Genomic DNA, 18,128 nt, shown 5'->3' with positions numbered 1-18,128 from the left:
TCCCGTTTTCATTCAAATATTGATATTAGTTCAACAAATTAATTATTCGTACCACCTTAACATGGGTAGAAACTCCTTCTTTGTGAAATATATTGACAAATGAAACCGTCTATCAACAAATGCTGTAGGTAATGCCATGGCAGATCATGGCTACATACCATATGGTTTGACGCACCAGAAAACGCGACAGTAGAGGCAAAAGGTACCAAGAGCGTCCATATCCTCACAACGGGTGCCGAGAGACAGCGATGTACGGTCATGCTTTGTATCAAGGCGGACGGGCGCAAACTTGCACCTGGCATCCTTTTAAAAGAAAATGTGTACCCCTTTCCTAACGGCATATTTGTTAGAGCACAAGAGAAGGGATGGATGACGGATGAACTGGTGAAAGACTGGTTGACCTGCGTTTGGGAAAAGCAACCAGGTGCGAACCCCGGCACGCAATTGCTGCTCATCTTGGATAGCTTTTGGGGACACTTGACTGGGGGTGTGTCTAAAACAGATTTGGCCATCGTACCTGGAGGTATGAGCGGCATGCTTCAGCCACTAGATGTTTCAGTGAACAAGCCCTTCCAATCCGGATTTTGCCGCACATACACCAAGTGGATGGCAACAACTGTGCACGAGAAAACGCCGACTGGGCTGAACTGGACATCCCTTGTAGAGCGCAAGGTGCGGTTTCCTTCGATACCGTAGAAAAAAGCTTCAAAGTAACTAGAATTTCCAACAAGCTGGATGGCACAGAATATATCTGGGACAGAGAAGGGGAGTGCTCTACGACAAACAAGTGAGAAGGACTTTGCTTGCCTGTCTATGCAAATACCGATAAATGTTTTCTTGTTCTATTAAGACGTGCGAGTACTTCCATTTCATGAAGCAAATAGTAAAACTCTTGGCAGAAAAAAAAAAAATTCCAGAAAGATTTTTAGTTTTCCTCCCTGTAAAGGCCGCACCCCTAGTTCTCAAACCGAAATCATTAAAAAGATACTTGCGGCCATTACATGCGTATATACAATAAATAAAAAATAAGATGAAAAAAAAAAATAAAAATAGGAACTTCGTGTTTGCTGTTCTTAATTATATTATATTACAGTAAACTTTCGTTAATTCTACCTGAACAGAACCTTAAAATTCGGTCCAATTATTCGAATGATTGAATTCAAAAAAGGACAGAAAAACGGATATAATTAAACCTCCTTTCATTGTTCAAAATACCCACGGATTGTCTGCTGCCGTCTGCGCTTAAAATGCGTGTCCAAAAGCATGCTCCGGAGAGCAGCGTAACAAAATATCACAACCCCCAAAAGATTGCGCACTACAAAAAAAAAAAAAAAAATGAATGCTTTACGAGCCGACTTTGGTGCCAGGAAGCCAGATCGTCAACAACAAAAAAAAAGTAACAACAACAATAAAAAAGGAAGATAAAACTTGCGCTTTTCAGCGCACAAGATGGACCGCACACGGTGCTACAGAAAAGCGCTTTCAAGGCGTGCTGTCTCCACGCCCGACCAAGTGCTATGTTCTCCGCGCTACTCCACGCCAGATTGGTTGCGCTGGCTCATGTCATTCGCTACGGTCCATCTCAACGGCGTAGAGGAGCGGGCACATATTTGCGCACCTCTGGCTTTGCAGCAGAGGGCCCGTGTTTCGCCGTATGTTGGTGGTTTTTCTGCCGTGGTGCCATGCAATGTGAGCCCGCGTGCATTCGCTCAGGACAAATTATTCAATGCGGAGTCTTCCCGAGTTCAAATTATCAAATTCTTCCTCCCATAGAAATGTATGGGTGCTCGCCGGGACTTTTGAACACGATCAAACTAAAAGAAAAGTGAAATTAACCGAGGCCGAACTAATGAAAGTTTACTGTATTAGGGTACCCTATTTTCGGATGTATGAGTCACATTTTTTTTCCTATAATTTTCCTAGGCGCGTTATTAAACGGTTGTAACTTATAATAGGCATCTCTTTTGTCTAATAGCGAGTTTGTTTCACGGCACTTGTGCCCACGCGTGCCCACTCGCAGCGTTGAGTGGGTTCGTTTCGGGCGGTACTCCACGAGTGGTTGCACCCTCCGAGTTTGTTTCAGCGGCGGCGCCCCCCGTGTGCGTGCACTCACTGCACCAAGAAAATCGAGCGTGCGCCAAAATGCGATCCCGGCATGCCTTACTCCGGCAAGGAGCAGGAGCAGACGACAAGGGTATGTCTGCTAGAATGTGTCGTTCATACAGCGGAACCGAAAAGAAAAAAAGTTGATATTCTGATAGAAATCGTGTCCCGCAGGCAACAGAATCAAACACGCGCTTGAATTGTGAGCGTCTGCTATTTCATGAAAAAAACAAATGACAACCCATACTTTATTTGCTTTTAGTCGCCTTGTTGCTGTACAGACGCTGAAATATACCGGTGTGTAAAGAAATGCTCAGAACAAACGCATCAGCGGCCCCCAATATCTTTTAGCCCCATCCGTGTGCGGGTGAAAAATTGGACATTTGTCGACAAAGCTACCCCAGCAGAAACCTGTGACTGCCCAATAAGCATGTGAGAAAGCTTAACTTAGTGACTTTACTCATGGCTTGGGTATGGTGCCTGGAACGCGTCTCCGACTGGTGTGTTTACCGCGGCCAAAAAAGTGGTCCCTCGATTTCAGCCTGATGACGTCATAGAAGTGTCATGCTGTTGCCGGTCGTGACTCTGGCGGCGTTCCAACAGTTGTGGTAAAAGTGGCAGACGCCTGTACTGCAGCAGGTCGCTTTCCACTATGACAGTTCACGGAAGCTAGAGCAGCCGGAAGTTGGGACGCCTAAAGCGACGCTGTGACGACAGCGACACTCGCGTTCGCTCGTGCTTTTCGCCAGCATTTCTACGGCCAACCGCCAGGATCGCGACAGGCAACAGCATGACACTCGCGTCATTTGTTGCCACATTGGGACCACTTTTGATGTATGGGCGGGATAGGACGCTAAACACACCAGTCGAAGACGCGATCGAGGCACCATAGCTTGGGTAACATCATTATGTTTAACATTTACCTACGTCAGCTATCTTGCTCCGTCGTATTTTGTTTAAAAAAGCTCTCGTTCTCAACGAAAATCTGATCCACTTGTAACTACAATCGAAATCGAAAGTCCCACTAAACATTTTTGCTGGCAGTTCTAACAGACTAGTTTTAAGCCGCAACATTTCAGTGGTTAACACATAATACCATGCTCAAACAGGTCAAGCTTTTGTGCGGACAGCATCATCAGTTTTCTCCAGTGTAAACCCCAGCTGCTTTGGAGTCAGCTGGTTGCGGAAATTTATGCCGTCTGTAAATATCTCTATGACAGCCGAGTTGTTTGAAGTCATGGCAAATAAAAACAACACGTTGCAGCGACCAATGTTTATGGATAAACGTTGGTAGCGACTGCACTCTCGCATTTCCATCCCGTCGAACAGAAAGGTGCTAGTTTCGGTTTGAGATCGGTACTCTTTCTACAACATAGATGGCGACAGCATCAGTCTTCTGCACTCTGTGCATTTGGCAAGTTCGTTTGAGGCCAGTTCTCCGTGCGACACTGCGAGTGCGATGCATTCTGGAAGAGAACTCAAACGGTGCCAGTGCGTGTGAAAGGAAATCGCTATAACTACAAACCTTAGAAGGGAACTCCAGCAATTTTTTTATGGTTGCCGATCTGCCTCAAAATCGGACACGGCTGTACCAATCCCCCAAGTATTGCGCGAAAAAAAGAAATTCGCAAAGTTATTGAACTTTCTAATTTCCTTCTCATCGTGTTTCTCAAACCGAGAGCCCCTACTGCCAACACTGAAGTGTGACGACAGAAATGGTACAAAGTGGGCAGTACACCACGTTCCCAACCGATTACAAGATGTTTAATGGTGGGAAATGAATGCTTAGAAGCTCATTCTCCAAGATGGTCGAAAAAATGCTCGTCATGCTCCATGTAAAGCTACCTGCACGACCTGAAAGTCTGTACCATTTGTGACGCCACACCAACAGAGCACGGGCAGAAATTTTATTATTAGTTTCGGCATCATCTTCATTTAAAGTTTTCTCAATAGCTATTTTGAATTTCGAGAAAATATAAATAGCATACTGCGAAGACAAAAGTCCGGGTATTCAGAAAATGCATTCGTTTGGGTATGTAGAAAAAAACATCCAGAGTACCCTTTTAAGAGCGCATGGACCCCGATCTGTTTCTACCTTTTCGGAATATAGATGGTGCGCAAGATGTGACTCAGTTGTTGACTAGTCACAATATCTAGAAGTCGCCAACTCCACCACGATAGTGCAAGCCGGTTCGCGGTTCCCGCCATGTTTTTTATTAAAAAAGTAGACCTCTCACGCACACCGGGGACCTTTGCACCGTGCACCCAGCTATCTAATACACGCCGGCATTTTTTCGAGAAATCATATAGTTCCCAGAATAACTAGAAATCGCCCGACATTGTTTGTGGGGACAAGAAAAAAAATTGTCCCCACAAAAAAATTACTACAAGCACATGGCTAGTATTTCCAAGGTACGTGTAAGAATTGAATACCGCGACCACTTTTCAGATTAAACTTGACGACACGCCGAAGTTGAGTTATTAACCAAGATGAATAAATATTGGTCGTCTTCGGAGAGTGGTGGCACCTTCCTCAAATTTGCATCTTGCGAGGCTACCCAATCCCCAAACGTAAATGCGAGGGTCCGCAAAGAAGCATCGGCAGTTACGAGACACTCACCTGTCTGCTTCGGCAATTCCTCCAACTGGAAAAGATAAAAGACGGGCTGTCCAGACCCATCACCCCCAAAGCACTGAGTAGACCCATCAATGGGAACAATTTGCAAGGACGGCGTTCTTGCAAAGTGGCAAGTAAGAGGACGCCGCAGCTGGACGAAAAGCTTCCCTAGGAGCTTTTCCTGGCGATTAAGGGTTTCCAGGCAAGTTCTCGACCGCTTTAAAAGTATGGTGTGTCTCCGAGCGGTCTTCGGGAATCAAAAAAGGTTTAATAAATACACCACCGAATTAGCATTTAAACTTTTCACGAGGGTGTCTCTCGGTGGTGCATTTCTCATCCTCAATTTCACGTGTCAGTTTTGGGAAAAAAAAAATGTAAGCCTATCTTTTCTCTTTACTTACAGGGTGAAAAACGGCCCGTCTCGTTGACTCGCAGGTGGTACCACACACACTTGGATCTGCTCAATCGACAAGTGAGGCTTTTCAAGTTCAAAGTTTTCAAAACCAGATTTCGGAATTTTGTGCCAAGTTGGTTACGCCTGAACGGCACTAGGAAACGCCGTCTCTTAAAGACAGACAGGGTAGCTCCCGTATTTGCAGAAATATAACGCAACTTTTTTTCAAAATTCCACGCTCCAAAAGGGATTAGACATGAGGAAGATCCAAAAGGGACTTTGCGTTATATTCGGAATTGAGTTCAGCCACAAGGCGTGCGAGCCTGGAGAAATCCAGGATACGGTCCATTCGCCACATGCATCACAGGACGATTGGTCACAAGACAATTCGTCACACAGGAAGATTCGTCACGCGGGCAACCAAAAAAGTATTGTTCCATTTGGTTCGGGCGGACAAAGTGGTTTGCCTCATATCTTAGTATGTCTTTCGCTTCTCAAGGGCAAAGAATTTGTAACAGATGTTTTAGCTTTTGGTTCCATCCCAAACTGTGAATGCGGAGGCCATATAAGAGCAACTATTTTTGAACTGCCTTCATAAGGATAGAGGTGATCGCAACAGAGAGAGGTGGAGCTATGCTGCTTCATGAGGGGTACACATGAGGCAAAAAGAATACTGATTAGTTACTGGACTTGTAGCAGAAGAGGTGTATGCAAGGCAACAGTAACAATTGATTTGGCTGCAAGTCGGATTATTGCTCGTTCAAGGCAGCATGCACAGGGGGGACCCAACTGAGATCAACTTGCTGAAGACTCATCATATGATGAAAGGAAAACCAAATGAGTGCCAAGACTCTTTTTACGTGGAGTATTTTAAGCCGGACCAGGTCCTGCTTAAAAGTTGGTCCTGATTTTAAGATTAGTTTTTCTAACCAGTCGTCCCGTGACCAATCGTCCTGTGACGAGTGCGCATGTGACGAATCGTCCTCATCCCGAGAAATCCATCCGTCTGGCTCGGTGCAGGAGATCGGGTGGGAACAGAAGGGGGATGTGGGAGAGAATTTATTAGCTACAGTCGCCAACCGATTTTTCAGACGTCGATAATTCGGACTTCTTCGATATTTCGGATCTAAAGGAGGAACCGTGACCTACCCGATAGAAATAGTGCATACTCAGGACTGATGTTTCGGACAGCTTGAAGTCCGAAAGTTTGATTTTTCTGACAATATCGTCGCGAGCGATCAGCGGGAAACACCACTGAGAAGCGGCCATTTTGAATTCTATGTTGGTGGCACATGAATCGGCTTGGTTTGGCAGCGCTACTTAAGTACTCCTGAGTCCTACTGCTAGGCGACGCTGTACGGCTTTTTTTTTTTTTCTCCAGCTGCGCATCATTATCATCATCCTCACTGTTTTTTCCATTTTGCTTTGTTCATTCACCATTGCAGTCATGGACTTGCACCTCTCATCTCGATCTCGTCTCAATGAATCGTGTTTTCGGACTAAGCTGGCTTGGACGTCGTAGCCGCATCTGTTCTTCCGCCGCTGCGATGTGTCGCTAAGAAGCGCAGAGAGTACTCCACCTTAACGCCAGAAAAGAAGGCAGCGATTCTCAAGCTAACAGAAAGTTGCCGAACACAAACGGAGGCATCACCTGAAACAAGGTGCGCAGGCGTAACCTGAAGCAAGGCACTATTTACAGCTTTTTTAAGCCCGCTTAGGCGTAATCAAGGCAAGTTTTTTAATCTGCGGATTTTTCGGACTGCTCTATTATTCGGACGTCTTTTCGGTCCTGGCAGTCGCCGACCGAAAAATCGGTCGGCGACTGTATTCGGCCACATGAAGGGGGAATAGAAAACATAAAAATAACTTTTTATTGCTTTTGTGTTTGTAGAACACATGCCCGAATAGCATGGCGCAAAAATGCAGCGAAAATGCGGGAATGCGGGCACTGGCCAATTGAAGCCAAGTCAAGTCAACACAAGCCAAGGCAAGTCCACCAACTGCGTTTACGAATCGTGCAACACGAGGTGTTTATGAGGAGGGACCAGAACAAGGATGAGTGTGATGATGTGTCGGGTCCATCAGTCTTTTGTCTGCCTGCGTTTTGTTTAGTTTCTGCTCCAGAGTGGTCTGGTGTTTGTGTGTTCGTGCCTCGCTTTGCTTGTGGGCTGCTGAAGAGTTCATGTCGAAGAAAAAGGAACTACAATACAAGCAGCGCCTTGCTGCTGCATATCTGCCAAGTCGCCAAGTGGATTGCGAACAGAAGGACCCGAGCAGTGAGGGTGAGTACAGTCAAAACATAAACTGATATTTCTCATATTTCCATAGGCTTTTCACTTTTGCTATGCCCCTGAGTGCGGTAAACTTACGTGGCCCAGATCGCGGTATAATAGTAATAACATCTTTTTAGGGGCGAAGCTCCTTAGGGGCTTGCCATGTCCGTATGTCCGTTTGCCGTCGGGTGCATGTGCTCCTGCTCATGAGCACGTGCTCCCGTGCTCGTGTAGGGCAAAAAAAAAAAAACTGCATCTCCACGTGGTGAATGATGTTGATTGGGGCGAAGCTCTGGTGGTGCTTGTCTGCGTAGACGGTGAGCCGCAGCATGCCGAGCCTTTCGTTCGTTTTCATCCATGTCAGAAAGAGAATGTGTGGTATGGAACGTGGTTATATACGCATTGGAGCATTTGACCGCAGCGTGACAAGGATGAAAACGAACGAAAGGCTCGGCATGCTGCGGCTCAGCGTCTACGCAGACAAGCACCACCAGAGCTTCGCCCCAATCAACATCATTCACCACATAAGGATGCGGTTCTTTCATTTTTTTTTTTTTTTTTCTTTTAGTGGGAATCAAAACCTGCCCTTGCGTTATATTTGTGGTCACGTTGTACTCGCACAAATTTGGGTATTTTTTTTTAGGTGGTGCGAAATACCCGAGCATGGCGTGTGCCAGCCGAGGCAATCGCGCCGCCCGGGGAAACCGATGATTGGTCAAATTCTCGAATCTCACCGTCGACGGACACCTCCAGGGCTGACAGCCGGCTGGGATCCCTGGCGACCTCCATGCTGGCGTCCTCCGTTGGCGCCATGCTGGCGTCTTCGGCCGGTGCTCCCTCCTGCGACGTATCCGACTCATGGTTACCGTCCTACATGGTCGCTCCTCTTTGGGAGTTGCCCGGAGCATCCATCCTAATTTGGTGCGTTTCCAAACTCCCCGACTGCCCATTTGTTTTGGCGTGGCATCCCACCCCGCCACTCTTTGAAAGAACAATTGCAGCAGTCATTCCTAAACATTATTCCCATTGACGATGACATGGCATGGGCATTTGTAAATGGCACTTCATTAGAATGACGTCGAAGCAGAACAATTTGGAGCATAAAATTGCATATGTTCTGTTCAAGTTCTGAAAGTTGCAACAAAACCACTATTTTTATTTCCGAGTAAAAATCTTCCGTCATAGTGCACACCAGGAGCCGTTTACGAGTAGAATTATGTGGTGCAACGTCGGCACAGAGACAGTGAAGGTGCCTTCCTTAAAAACTTGAGATGAACTCGATTATGCTGGCATTCATCAATATCATTTACATTTGATTCGAACTTGAATGACACTGCTCCCAAACAGTTGGAGGCTAGTAAAAGCATTATAGCTAAATGAGAAATTTTTTGTGTAAAATTAAACCTACGTGCAGCCCAGCAGCAACTTATCAAGGTTGATGAGAAACCTTTATATCTCAAATTTGAAAAAAACAAAATAAGCCCAATGGTGAAGGAAACTCTTCGAGAATCTATATTACGTACCAGCCACACTTTTATTATCAAAATTGTACTGTTGCATAGGCAATAAAAAGTTAAATCAAGTTTCAAAGCACACGCATGCGCCATCCCACTCTGGAAGAGTACTTTTTGCCCCGAGCACGCTACTGCACTACGAGAAAGCAAAACAATCACGATGCCTCCGCAGCGCATCGGTGCGCTGTGGAGAAGTGCACTCGGCAGAGCCGACAAAGAGGTCCGCCTGAACAGACCACCCGGCACAGCTAGAGCTCGATTCAAAGACGGCAAATTGAGTAGTACGTTATTCGAAGCGAAAGTTTCGAAAATTTGCACCCGCATTCCTTAATGACCCAGCAGTGTAGTCGGTGTCGAGAAAGCTAAATGGGCCAATGTTTGCATAAAGCCATAACCAAAATAGGAATTGCAAATGAATATGAGGGGGCATAATGCTTGACTCCAAATATTAGGTCATCTGCCCCCCCCCCCCCCCCCCCCCCCCCAGTTTGAGTTTTTCCAATATAAAAAATGGGCCGACCCACAATCGTGCAACTATGGTAGCTGTTGCACACAGCCACCTTCTGGCAAAACAGCATTGCACGTATTGCACCAAGTTGTCTACCAAGTTGACATTTTCAAATTCCCCGAGTTTTCCAGGTTTTCCCTGAGTACTTTTGTGAAATTCCCTGAGTGACACAGAACTTTGTTTTAGGTCAAGATGGGCTGACACCATGTTGCCAGATGCTGTCACTCTTTAAAAAGCATGTTATAAAATAAAAAACAAAAAAACATAATACAGTTTTATTAGTAACGAGCCACTTTTATTAGATTCAAAAAGAAAACAGAACGGAGTGGTTAGTAAAATGCATAGCGAATAAAATATTAAAAAAAGGTAAACTGAGAAACTGAGGTTTACGTGACCCCCCCCCCCCCCCCCCGTGAGGTCATGTGACCTCAAGGTGGGGGGGGTGTCACGTAACCTCACGGTTATGCCGACGGCAACGCCGCTCAATCCGGAAACGGGCGCCTAGAGCTGCGCTCTAAAAGAAAAACGGGAGCAATAAGTGGGAAAGGAAAAGGTAAACAAAGATAAGGCGTTCAAAGTGAGATTGCTCAACCCTTGCTGTCAACACACTCCACTTGACAGTTTTTTTTTTTTTTTGTTCTTTATTTTTGGGGCTAAGGAGTCGCGCAGCGACAGCGGTGTTCGGGAAAAAGAGCGCACGCGACCAACGGCGGGAACTCCCTGCCCTCCCTACAGGTGCCCTTCCCCTTGCTTTTGCCATCCTCCACTTTTGGTTTTATTGGTTGCTTTTTTTTTTTTTTTTTTTTTTTTTATAGAATTGCTTTTTCGCTGCGCGTCCCCACGTGCGCGTATGTCAGCTTGGCAGTCTGCCAGCCCCGCAACCCGAGCTATGTGCTCCCCGCCGGAGCAATCCGACCCCGGCAGAAGCGAAGGACGGCCGTGCTTCCTCCTCGTTCGCTACATCGAGTGTCCCCGCCATGGGAGTTTTGGACATTCGATACAGAAAAACAATGTGATTTTCTAGGGGATTTTTGGACTGTTTCATATAAACAGTAATTCGAGATACACGGGTGTGATATAACCAGGCTCGACTGTACGTTTGGCCCATTCCATTGATATCTGAAGAATTTTGGACTGCGAAAGTTTACCTGTAACACTTTTAAAAATAAAAAAAAAAAAATTCCCTGATTGAAGCACAAATTCCCTGAGTTTTCCCCGAGATTTTTCAGGCTATTCAAAATCCCTGAGGATTCCCAGTTGGTAGACACCCTGCACAGTGCGCAGATCCCTCGTTGCACTCACCACTCGGACGGGCTGTATCAGACTCGGTGGCGGTGGGGAGGCATCGCTGCCTGCAAGAAACGGGCCGAGGCTATTGGAAGCGTGCGACGAGACAGTGGCACCACGATGCGGTTTACAGGAGAAGCGTTTCGCGCAGATTTCGCGCGTGTCGGTCGACTTTGGTCCCTCATCGATGTCGGCTAGTCCCAGCCACACGATCCGACTCGAGCTCTGAGCAACTCCAGCGGGCCGAATGATGCAAGATCACGCACAGAGTGACGCCGGTTGGGAATAAATTTTTTAATGTCTAGGTGCCAAACCTTCGCGGCAGGGAGAGATCGCAAGAACGCGGCCGCGGGAAAATGCGAGCGCAGCCGAGACGCTACGGGCGCGTTAGGCGAGGCCGGAGCAGATGATGCATTGTGACGCGAAGACGTAACAAGGACGCCGTCGACGGCCGCGAACGCTCGTCAGGCGTTTCGCGCTCCCATCAGTTGGTGCACAAAACGGGCCTCTTTTGAGCGGCAAATGCAGCGTCCTTCTCGGATGGTGAAGCGAGAGCAAGCAGGCGACAAAGGGTGAACGGGAGCACGCGGGCCAATCGGGAAGGTGCGCCTTAAAATAGCGCCCGCTTCGTCCAGTCCAAGTCTCTCTACTCCGTTTCACCTCACAGTCGACTGCGGACGAGCCGACAAAGTAAATCGAATGTCGTGCAAGTGTGGGAAGGGCGCGCCGACGTACGAGATGCCTACACGAGTGACAAGTTCACGGCGCTCAATTTACTGGAATGGCTCGTAGTATCGGCTGCGGTCCGTCGTAAAGTGAAACGAAATATAGTGCTAGTTTGGATCTGCAGAATGGTGCCCACGATAATGCCACCTCCACGCGCACGCCGCTTTTAGATGTGCCAAAACACAGTGAGAGAAACCGACGTAATCAACACCGATCGTCGGCGTCGGAACATGGGGTCGCACATGTACGGAGCTTCGGCAAGTTGAAGTTGCTCAAATTTCGGAGCTTGGGCTCGTGGGCAACCTGGTGATTTAAAACGTCGGACCAGGTTGCCCACGGGCTAAATCGTCCGTGAGCATTTTTGCCGCGAAGGGACCAAGAGCAATCGGTAGAAGGCCGTCGCACCATATGTATGTGGCTTCTTTTGGGTCGTGGCACGTGATGATAAGAGCCAACAAATGGCTGCGTGTTGTTGAACCAGTGCGCTGTGTAATTCTGCAAGATGGGTAGCAGCGAGGAAAATCCCACAGGCTCCATGTCGGGCCCTTCGACGCTGACAAATCGTCATTTATATTTCTTTTATTTGAATGCCTTCTCAGTCTGAGACATAGTCTGGGCTAAGAAGGCCTCAAAAATGGGATTTTTGAAAATTAGAGTCTGCAATTTTTTCGGTACTTTTAAAATTCTTTTTCTTATCTGTATATTATGGTAGCGACCAATGTGGTAATCATGCCAATTAGCTGCACAAATAAAGTTGCAGGCTTTTAAGAAACATTCGCGCAACCGAACAACCAAGAACTAGCAACAGAACGAAAAATCCTGACCTGCGTAGAAACTCTGTCCAAACATTTAAGCGGTATCTTTTATCCACTTTCATGTTTTACGCACAACAGTGAACAAAGAAAGTTCTCGGAGCATTTAATTGAGGCTTTAGGAGTATTTCAGACAGTACAGTCAAACCCGCATATATCGAACTCACAAAAAAAACGTTAATTAGATCAATATATGGTGTAATTTGATAGAATAGTTTTCATGAATTTGACTCTCAAAAATCCACTTTCTGCTGACATGTTACACAATGAAATAGTCATGCATCTCCTGCTGCTTTTTCTTCATTGCATCCGCAATAACAATATTTTTCTACACTATCAACAAACTCCAATATACTGAGGCCCACTTCCTTCTATATTTGCGCATTAGCGCCGAACTATGCTGAGAGCACGGTGCACGTCCGAGCAGGAACACCTTCTCCTGCAGAGCGCCGTTTTGCTCTGCAAGGTGGCTTTCCCCTAAGGCAGATGGCTGCGTTGGGGGAAAGCCAGCTACCAGAGCAAAATGGCACTCTTAGCAGTTGGATAAATCGGTAGCGGCTGCTATTTTTGTTTGATGCAACCACAGTTTTAGCTATATATTATCACTGTAACATTACTGTGCACAAAATATTGTTCGATATAAGGGACAATTCATATAAACAGTTTCGATATATAGTCGGGTTTGACAGTACTCTTGCTGCATGCATGGTCCCACAGGCTTCCTCAGGCTGTGGATGCATGGTGGACATTCGCAGTATATTTGTGCCACCTCTGTGGTTTTCATGCCCAAGCAAGATGTGACATTTAATAATAACAAAAATAATAATATGATGATAATAATGCGCCCCAATACTGTTTGGATCCCCATTTTTTTGTTCAATCAAAGGCATTTATTAGAATAAATAAGAATGAAACTAAAAGTGATGAGAATGCGTTGCACTCACTCGGGGCATCCGGTTCTGGTAGGGTACGCAGCCGCTGCCAGGGAAGCAGAAGTCTGCGGGACAGGAGCCCTGCCAACAAACTTGGTGGTTACCACAACTCCGGATGCACCAATTTCTGGTATGGTGTTTAGGCTGCAAATTTCTCCCAGTTCATTTCTGGCTAAACTCTGTGCAGTACTATACCAACGTAAAATCCTGAGAGATGCCCCACCCCCTAAAAGTAGCCCACCCCTGTTTTTGGCTTGATTTGCTATATTTTTTTAAACATTGAAAGATAGCCCACTCATAGTAATAGTAGTGTTGAGATCAATGATGGCCTCGGCATAAATGCAGCTAGTTCGCTATGGCCAGGGTATATCGTAAAAACCTGCATATAATATGAGGTCTTTTTGCAAATTTTGCCATGTAAAATTTGCGGCTTGTATTATACGTGGGTCCCAACAATTTTCAGCTTCGATGAGGCGCGATTTAACGGTGTTTGAAGTAGTTTCGGTTTCAAAGCAATATGACGCTCAAAACAGCTATCCGCATCATTAAAATTGCAATGTTCAACGCGCCACCATCCGTTTACAGTGGTCCACAGTGAGGCTCGGCAATGGCGTCGGCGCGAAAACGATAATTATCCGCCTTCATAAAGTCCTTTTTGTTCCGGAAGGCATCGGCAACAGTTCTGCCGGATGACAATTCGCCGTAAATCAGGGCAGCATCCGTGAATGGAGACGACAAAAGCAAGCTGTGTTTGCGTGCAACGGAACGAGAAGAAGCTTTAGAGGACCAAAGAATGGCGCGTTGGCCGACGTCGAGGCAAGCCTCAGCGACTTTGTAAAAGAGCAAAGTGAACAGCACCTTGCCGTAAACATCGAGCTTCTGCACGAACTTTGGCGAGCCGACATTGGGTTGCTCGCCTTATGCACTGCGCCGGGTTCTCACTGTGTGGGCACGCTGGTCCGCTGGTCGCTCGCCTTTTCAAGAAGTGCAGGATTTTAAATGCGCTCTGGAGGCGTCGGACAAGGAGTCTGATGGATGTGATGACAGCAATTAAGGTTCAGTTATGACGCAAATAAACCTTCTTAAGACTTCCTGGGTCGTATTGTATGCGGAATATTTTCATTTTCCTTATATTGTTTTGTATTATATGTGGGTTTTTACGGTAAGCGCACGTTGCTGACTGGGAATTAGTCGATCTTTGCTTCGTTGCCCCTCGCCACCATAAGCTTGGAATCGACACGACCTAAAAATAGCAATTTTTTTTTAACTTTTCTTGATTGTACATTGAAAGTTAGCCCACTCCATATTTTCAGCCAATTTGCTCTTGATGGGCTATCTCAGGATTTTACGGCAGTAATATCTTTCAGCGTTTGTTTGTGCAGAAAAGGTTGAAACTTGCTGGCTTCCTATTTAACTCCGGAGCCACAACTAGCAGTTACCGGCAGACTCACATCGAACAAACAGATAGAGCCTCATCACTCGAGCAAACATTTGTTGAACACATTCTTTTATAATAATAGTGGGTTTGTTACAGATCCCGAGCCTCGCTTTGGGATCGGCTAAGAAGATAGGTGCCTGCATGTAGCGATCTCTCGTTTTCATAAAAGGTGTATCTTAGTGGTGATTTTCACCCTCCAAACTTGCAAAGCATAGCTGTCTTCCTGCGACAAATTAGACCAACATCCTGGACAGTGTTTACGCTGATGCCGCTACAGAGGGCAGAGCAAACCAAGGATTGTGCTTCTGGTACCATCTCCAGATAGGCGCAGTAACCAGACCGCAGTGACAACCACTTTCAACCACAGGTCGTTGTCTGCTTGCAGCTCCTACCGGGAAACAGCGTCACAAGCATAAAATGGCGTCGCGAGGTAAAATCCACCACTACAAGGCACCTTTTATGAAAATTTGAGGTTGCTCCTTGAAAGTTCCGACATCTGTCCGGCCGATTTTAGAGCGAGCCCTGGAATTCGTAGTATCCTACAGAAGCAAAGGTCACAAAACTCTATTGCTGTTTGGGCCGAAACAGTCATCAAGCCGGCTAGCTGCAGCGGCTAGTGACATTAGGGAAAAAAGTTGTTTTCTGGCTCAAAGCAGTTTCATATTTTATTTTTATTGGTGAAGGTGTACGAGCATATTATGCTTAGAAAGAAAAATGATGCTTCGAGATAGATTGTCTGTATGCGATACACAGGCATGCAGCAAAGAGGCTAGAAGGCTGTCCGAGAGGAGGAACTTCAGTGCAGAACATGATTGAGAATCGGCCCAGTTTTGATAATAATTTACGAACAAAGAAATCCCACAGGCACCTTGGCACGCTACCCACCGACTATTTTAAAATTGAGAGTGAGTTTCGGATACTCCAATACGACGTAAGAATTTAAAATCAACTCAAAACACCGCCACTGCTTGCTTTCTCGGAGATCCGAGAGTCCAGTTCAAAACCACGTAACAGGGTTTTCAAACTGCTGTCTCGACAAAACATGGTCTCAGAAGCTGACACCCCAGGCATCCTCAAAAAACGCGGTGCGCGACGTGAGTGACCGTTTTTCTGGTGTGCGTGTATTTTCAGTGTGAGTTTATTTTTGCGCTTCTTCTACAATATGAATATCCAACTCGCCCAAGCATCCATTCTAAGAAAAAACGCACTGCAATATGTCAGACTTCTGCGACACTCATCAGACACTCTTTTTTTGAGTTTACTTGCAATGTACTCGCACAATAGCAACGGTAACACGCAAACCCCGACGCAGCCGTCAAGACCAGGGTGCACGTTGGGAAAAAACAACACAAAATGTCTGCGAGTGGCACTATGTTCGACTGCCGGGCCCATTCTGTCACAGTTTTTGCTAGTTTGGACGTACGCAGTAGTTCGAATTGCGCGAGCATCCTCACTGCGACAAGACGCACGTGACGACCAGAATATACCCACTCTGCGATTGGGCCAAACTTTTCAATGCTAGCATGCCGCAAACTTTACAAAAATATTCCCGTATCAAAATTTTCCCAGGGCAATTAGACCGTCTGTCCAATATCAACTGTCTAATGTCGGCCGCTGCGCCGAGTTGGAATACAATCTTTCGGGACAAGTGCAGTGGGACTCGCTGGCACACAACTGCGAGTACCTCGGCGTGAAGCACTTACTGCGCCCAGGTCCCCGCAGCAGCCCCGCGGCGTCTCGTAGTGTTGGCAAGGCAATGGGCTCCTGGCACGGAAAAAAAAAGACCACTTCTTTCGCACATGTCCGCAAGCGGCAGACATAATTAAAACTCCCGCGAGGGATCCGTCAAAGTCCCACATATTTGAATGGAAGAAAGCTCCCGGTAATTCAAACGCACAAAAAAATGTGCAACCGCCAAGTGACTTTTATGCTGCGCATGGGCAAAACAATACTGCCCCCCCCCCCCCCCCCCCCCTCCGGGCCGAGAGCAACTGCATGTGCGGCCGAACTTGAGCCTACATTGTACCAGGCTGCTGCGGAAAAACAATATACGTCGTAGGTCGCCTTATTTCTCGTAATGCCGGCGAACTGTATCGCCGAAGGTTGCGAGAATTCATTTTACAGGAAAGAGAGCACCTATGGTATTTTAGATTTTGGTCGGCCAAGCTGTGTCTCGTGGAAAAAGAAGCTCGGATAGCCGCTGTGAGGAAAAGGAAGTCCTCGCCGTAGCGCCCAAATGAGCACCGCCAGACACGCGGCATCACGGGTAAGTAGGAAGTCTTCCATGCGCTAAACCTCGCTTTCCAGCCCTCTTCCAGCCTTGAGCCCAAAGAAACGAAGCGTCTGCCAGTGTATGATAGGTGTCACATTGCAGCTAGCATGGTGTCGAGCTGCCGTAAGCAACTCGTGCTACCTACCGCTAAAGGGCGTAAGCCACCGCCAGACTCGAAGAATTTAGCAGGTTTCGCCATATCTACTCATCCATCTGTCGCAGCTCCGCATCCCTGCACAGCACAGGCTGAGCACTTTTACGCTCGTTTAGGACTGACAGACCATCCGCTTTGTTTTCCGGTTAGCAGCCGAGTTGGAGACACCCGCCTCATGTCGCAGGCAGTCTTAGGTCACGTGCTGCACTACGCTGCCCTTTCGTGACGTCGTCGTCAGACATAAAGTTGACTGAAGTGGCATATACTTTTGCGCAATGAGGCTTGCGCTAGAAAAGCACTCTTTAAAGCTAGGACCACGTGCTAGCTCACGGGTGTCGACTTGGCTACCCTGTAGACTGAAAGGTTCCTGGGATCAGGTTGCAGTGTCAACTATCGCAGTCCGTTTCCACTAGGAAGGGGCAAAAACAAAAATACCGCTCAGGTAGAACCAGGTGCTCCACTCAAACCGCATGGAGCTGACAGTGATGCGATCGGTTTGAATCATTTTCGAGCAGCTTCTGAGCAGCCGTAAGTTCATAATGGAGCAGCAAACAACACTTTGGGAGCACAAACATATTTTTTATTCTTGTTCATTCTACCGTGAAAACTATGTTAGAACCTGCGTGACCTGTACAAATAAAATATGGCGCACCTTTGCTCTCCCATTCTGTGCGTAACCACCTCTTAGCATCAATTGCAAAGCTTGATTAAACTGCGAAGCTGCGCATCAATGATATCTTACATGTAGACATTTATGATGGAGCAAAGTTGGCATGTGGAGAACAAACGTGTTTCCCAAGCTTTCATTTCACCGTTGAAGTTAAAGAGGCACTGACAGATCAAAATCATATTTTTTTTATTACTCGAAACAATTGAAAACGATGCCTGGACATTAACCTCAAAATTCAAAACTTGGGAACTCTGCATTTGTGAGGACAAAAATGCAATTTCCAAAACCTGAACTTAAAGTTCCTGCACAATCAAAAGTGTAGTGACGTCAAAGATTCAGTCGTCCTGCAACTTGAGTTTCTCTCATGCCTCCAAACCGTCCCGACCGAACCGTCGTGTTTCCCGCAATCAAACGCTCTTCTCTGAGCC

The 18,128-nt window shown here is 46.6% G+C and overlaps 1 protein-coding gene across 1 annotated transcript in view; it reads right to left on the bottom strand.

Annotated features, from left to right (window-relative positions):
* LOC115319638 (proline-rich protein 36) overlaps positions 1-18,128 on the bottom strand; it is a 164,179-nt gene that overhangs the window by 26,131 nt on the left and 119,920 nt on the right. Inside the window, exons 10-14 of the mRNA XM_040216711.3 lie at positions 16,308-16,368; positions 13,179-13,247; positions 10,712-10,761; positions 8,122-8,227; positions 4,724-4,748 (exon numbers count right to left, since the gene is read on the bottom strand). Coding sequence (XP_040072645.1) covers positions 4,724-4,748; positions 8,122-8,227; positions 10,712-10,761; positions 13,179-13,247; positions 16,308-16,368 — 311 coding nt within the window. The remainder of the gene's footprint in view (positions 1-4,723; positions 4,749-8,121; positions 8,228-10,711; positions 10,762-13,178; positions 13,248-16,307; positions 16,369-18,128) is intronic.

This window comes from Ixodes scapularis, unplaced genomic scaffold (genome assembly GCF_016920785.2).
Source record: "Ixodes scapularis isolate PalLabHiFi unplaced genomic scaffold, ASM1692078v2 PGA_scaffold9__187_contigs__length_104089568, whole genome shotgun sequence".
NCBI classification, from domain to species: Eukaryota; Metazoa; Arthropoda; class Arachnida; order Ixodida; family Ixodidae; genus Ixodes; species Ixodes scapularis.
This window is presented reverse-complemented; position numbering and strand designations above follow the sequence as displayed.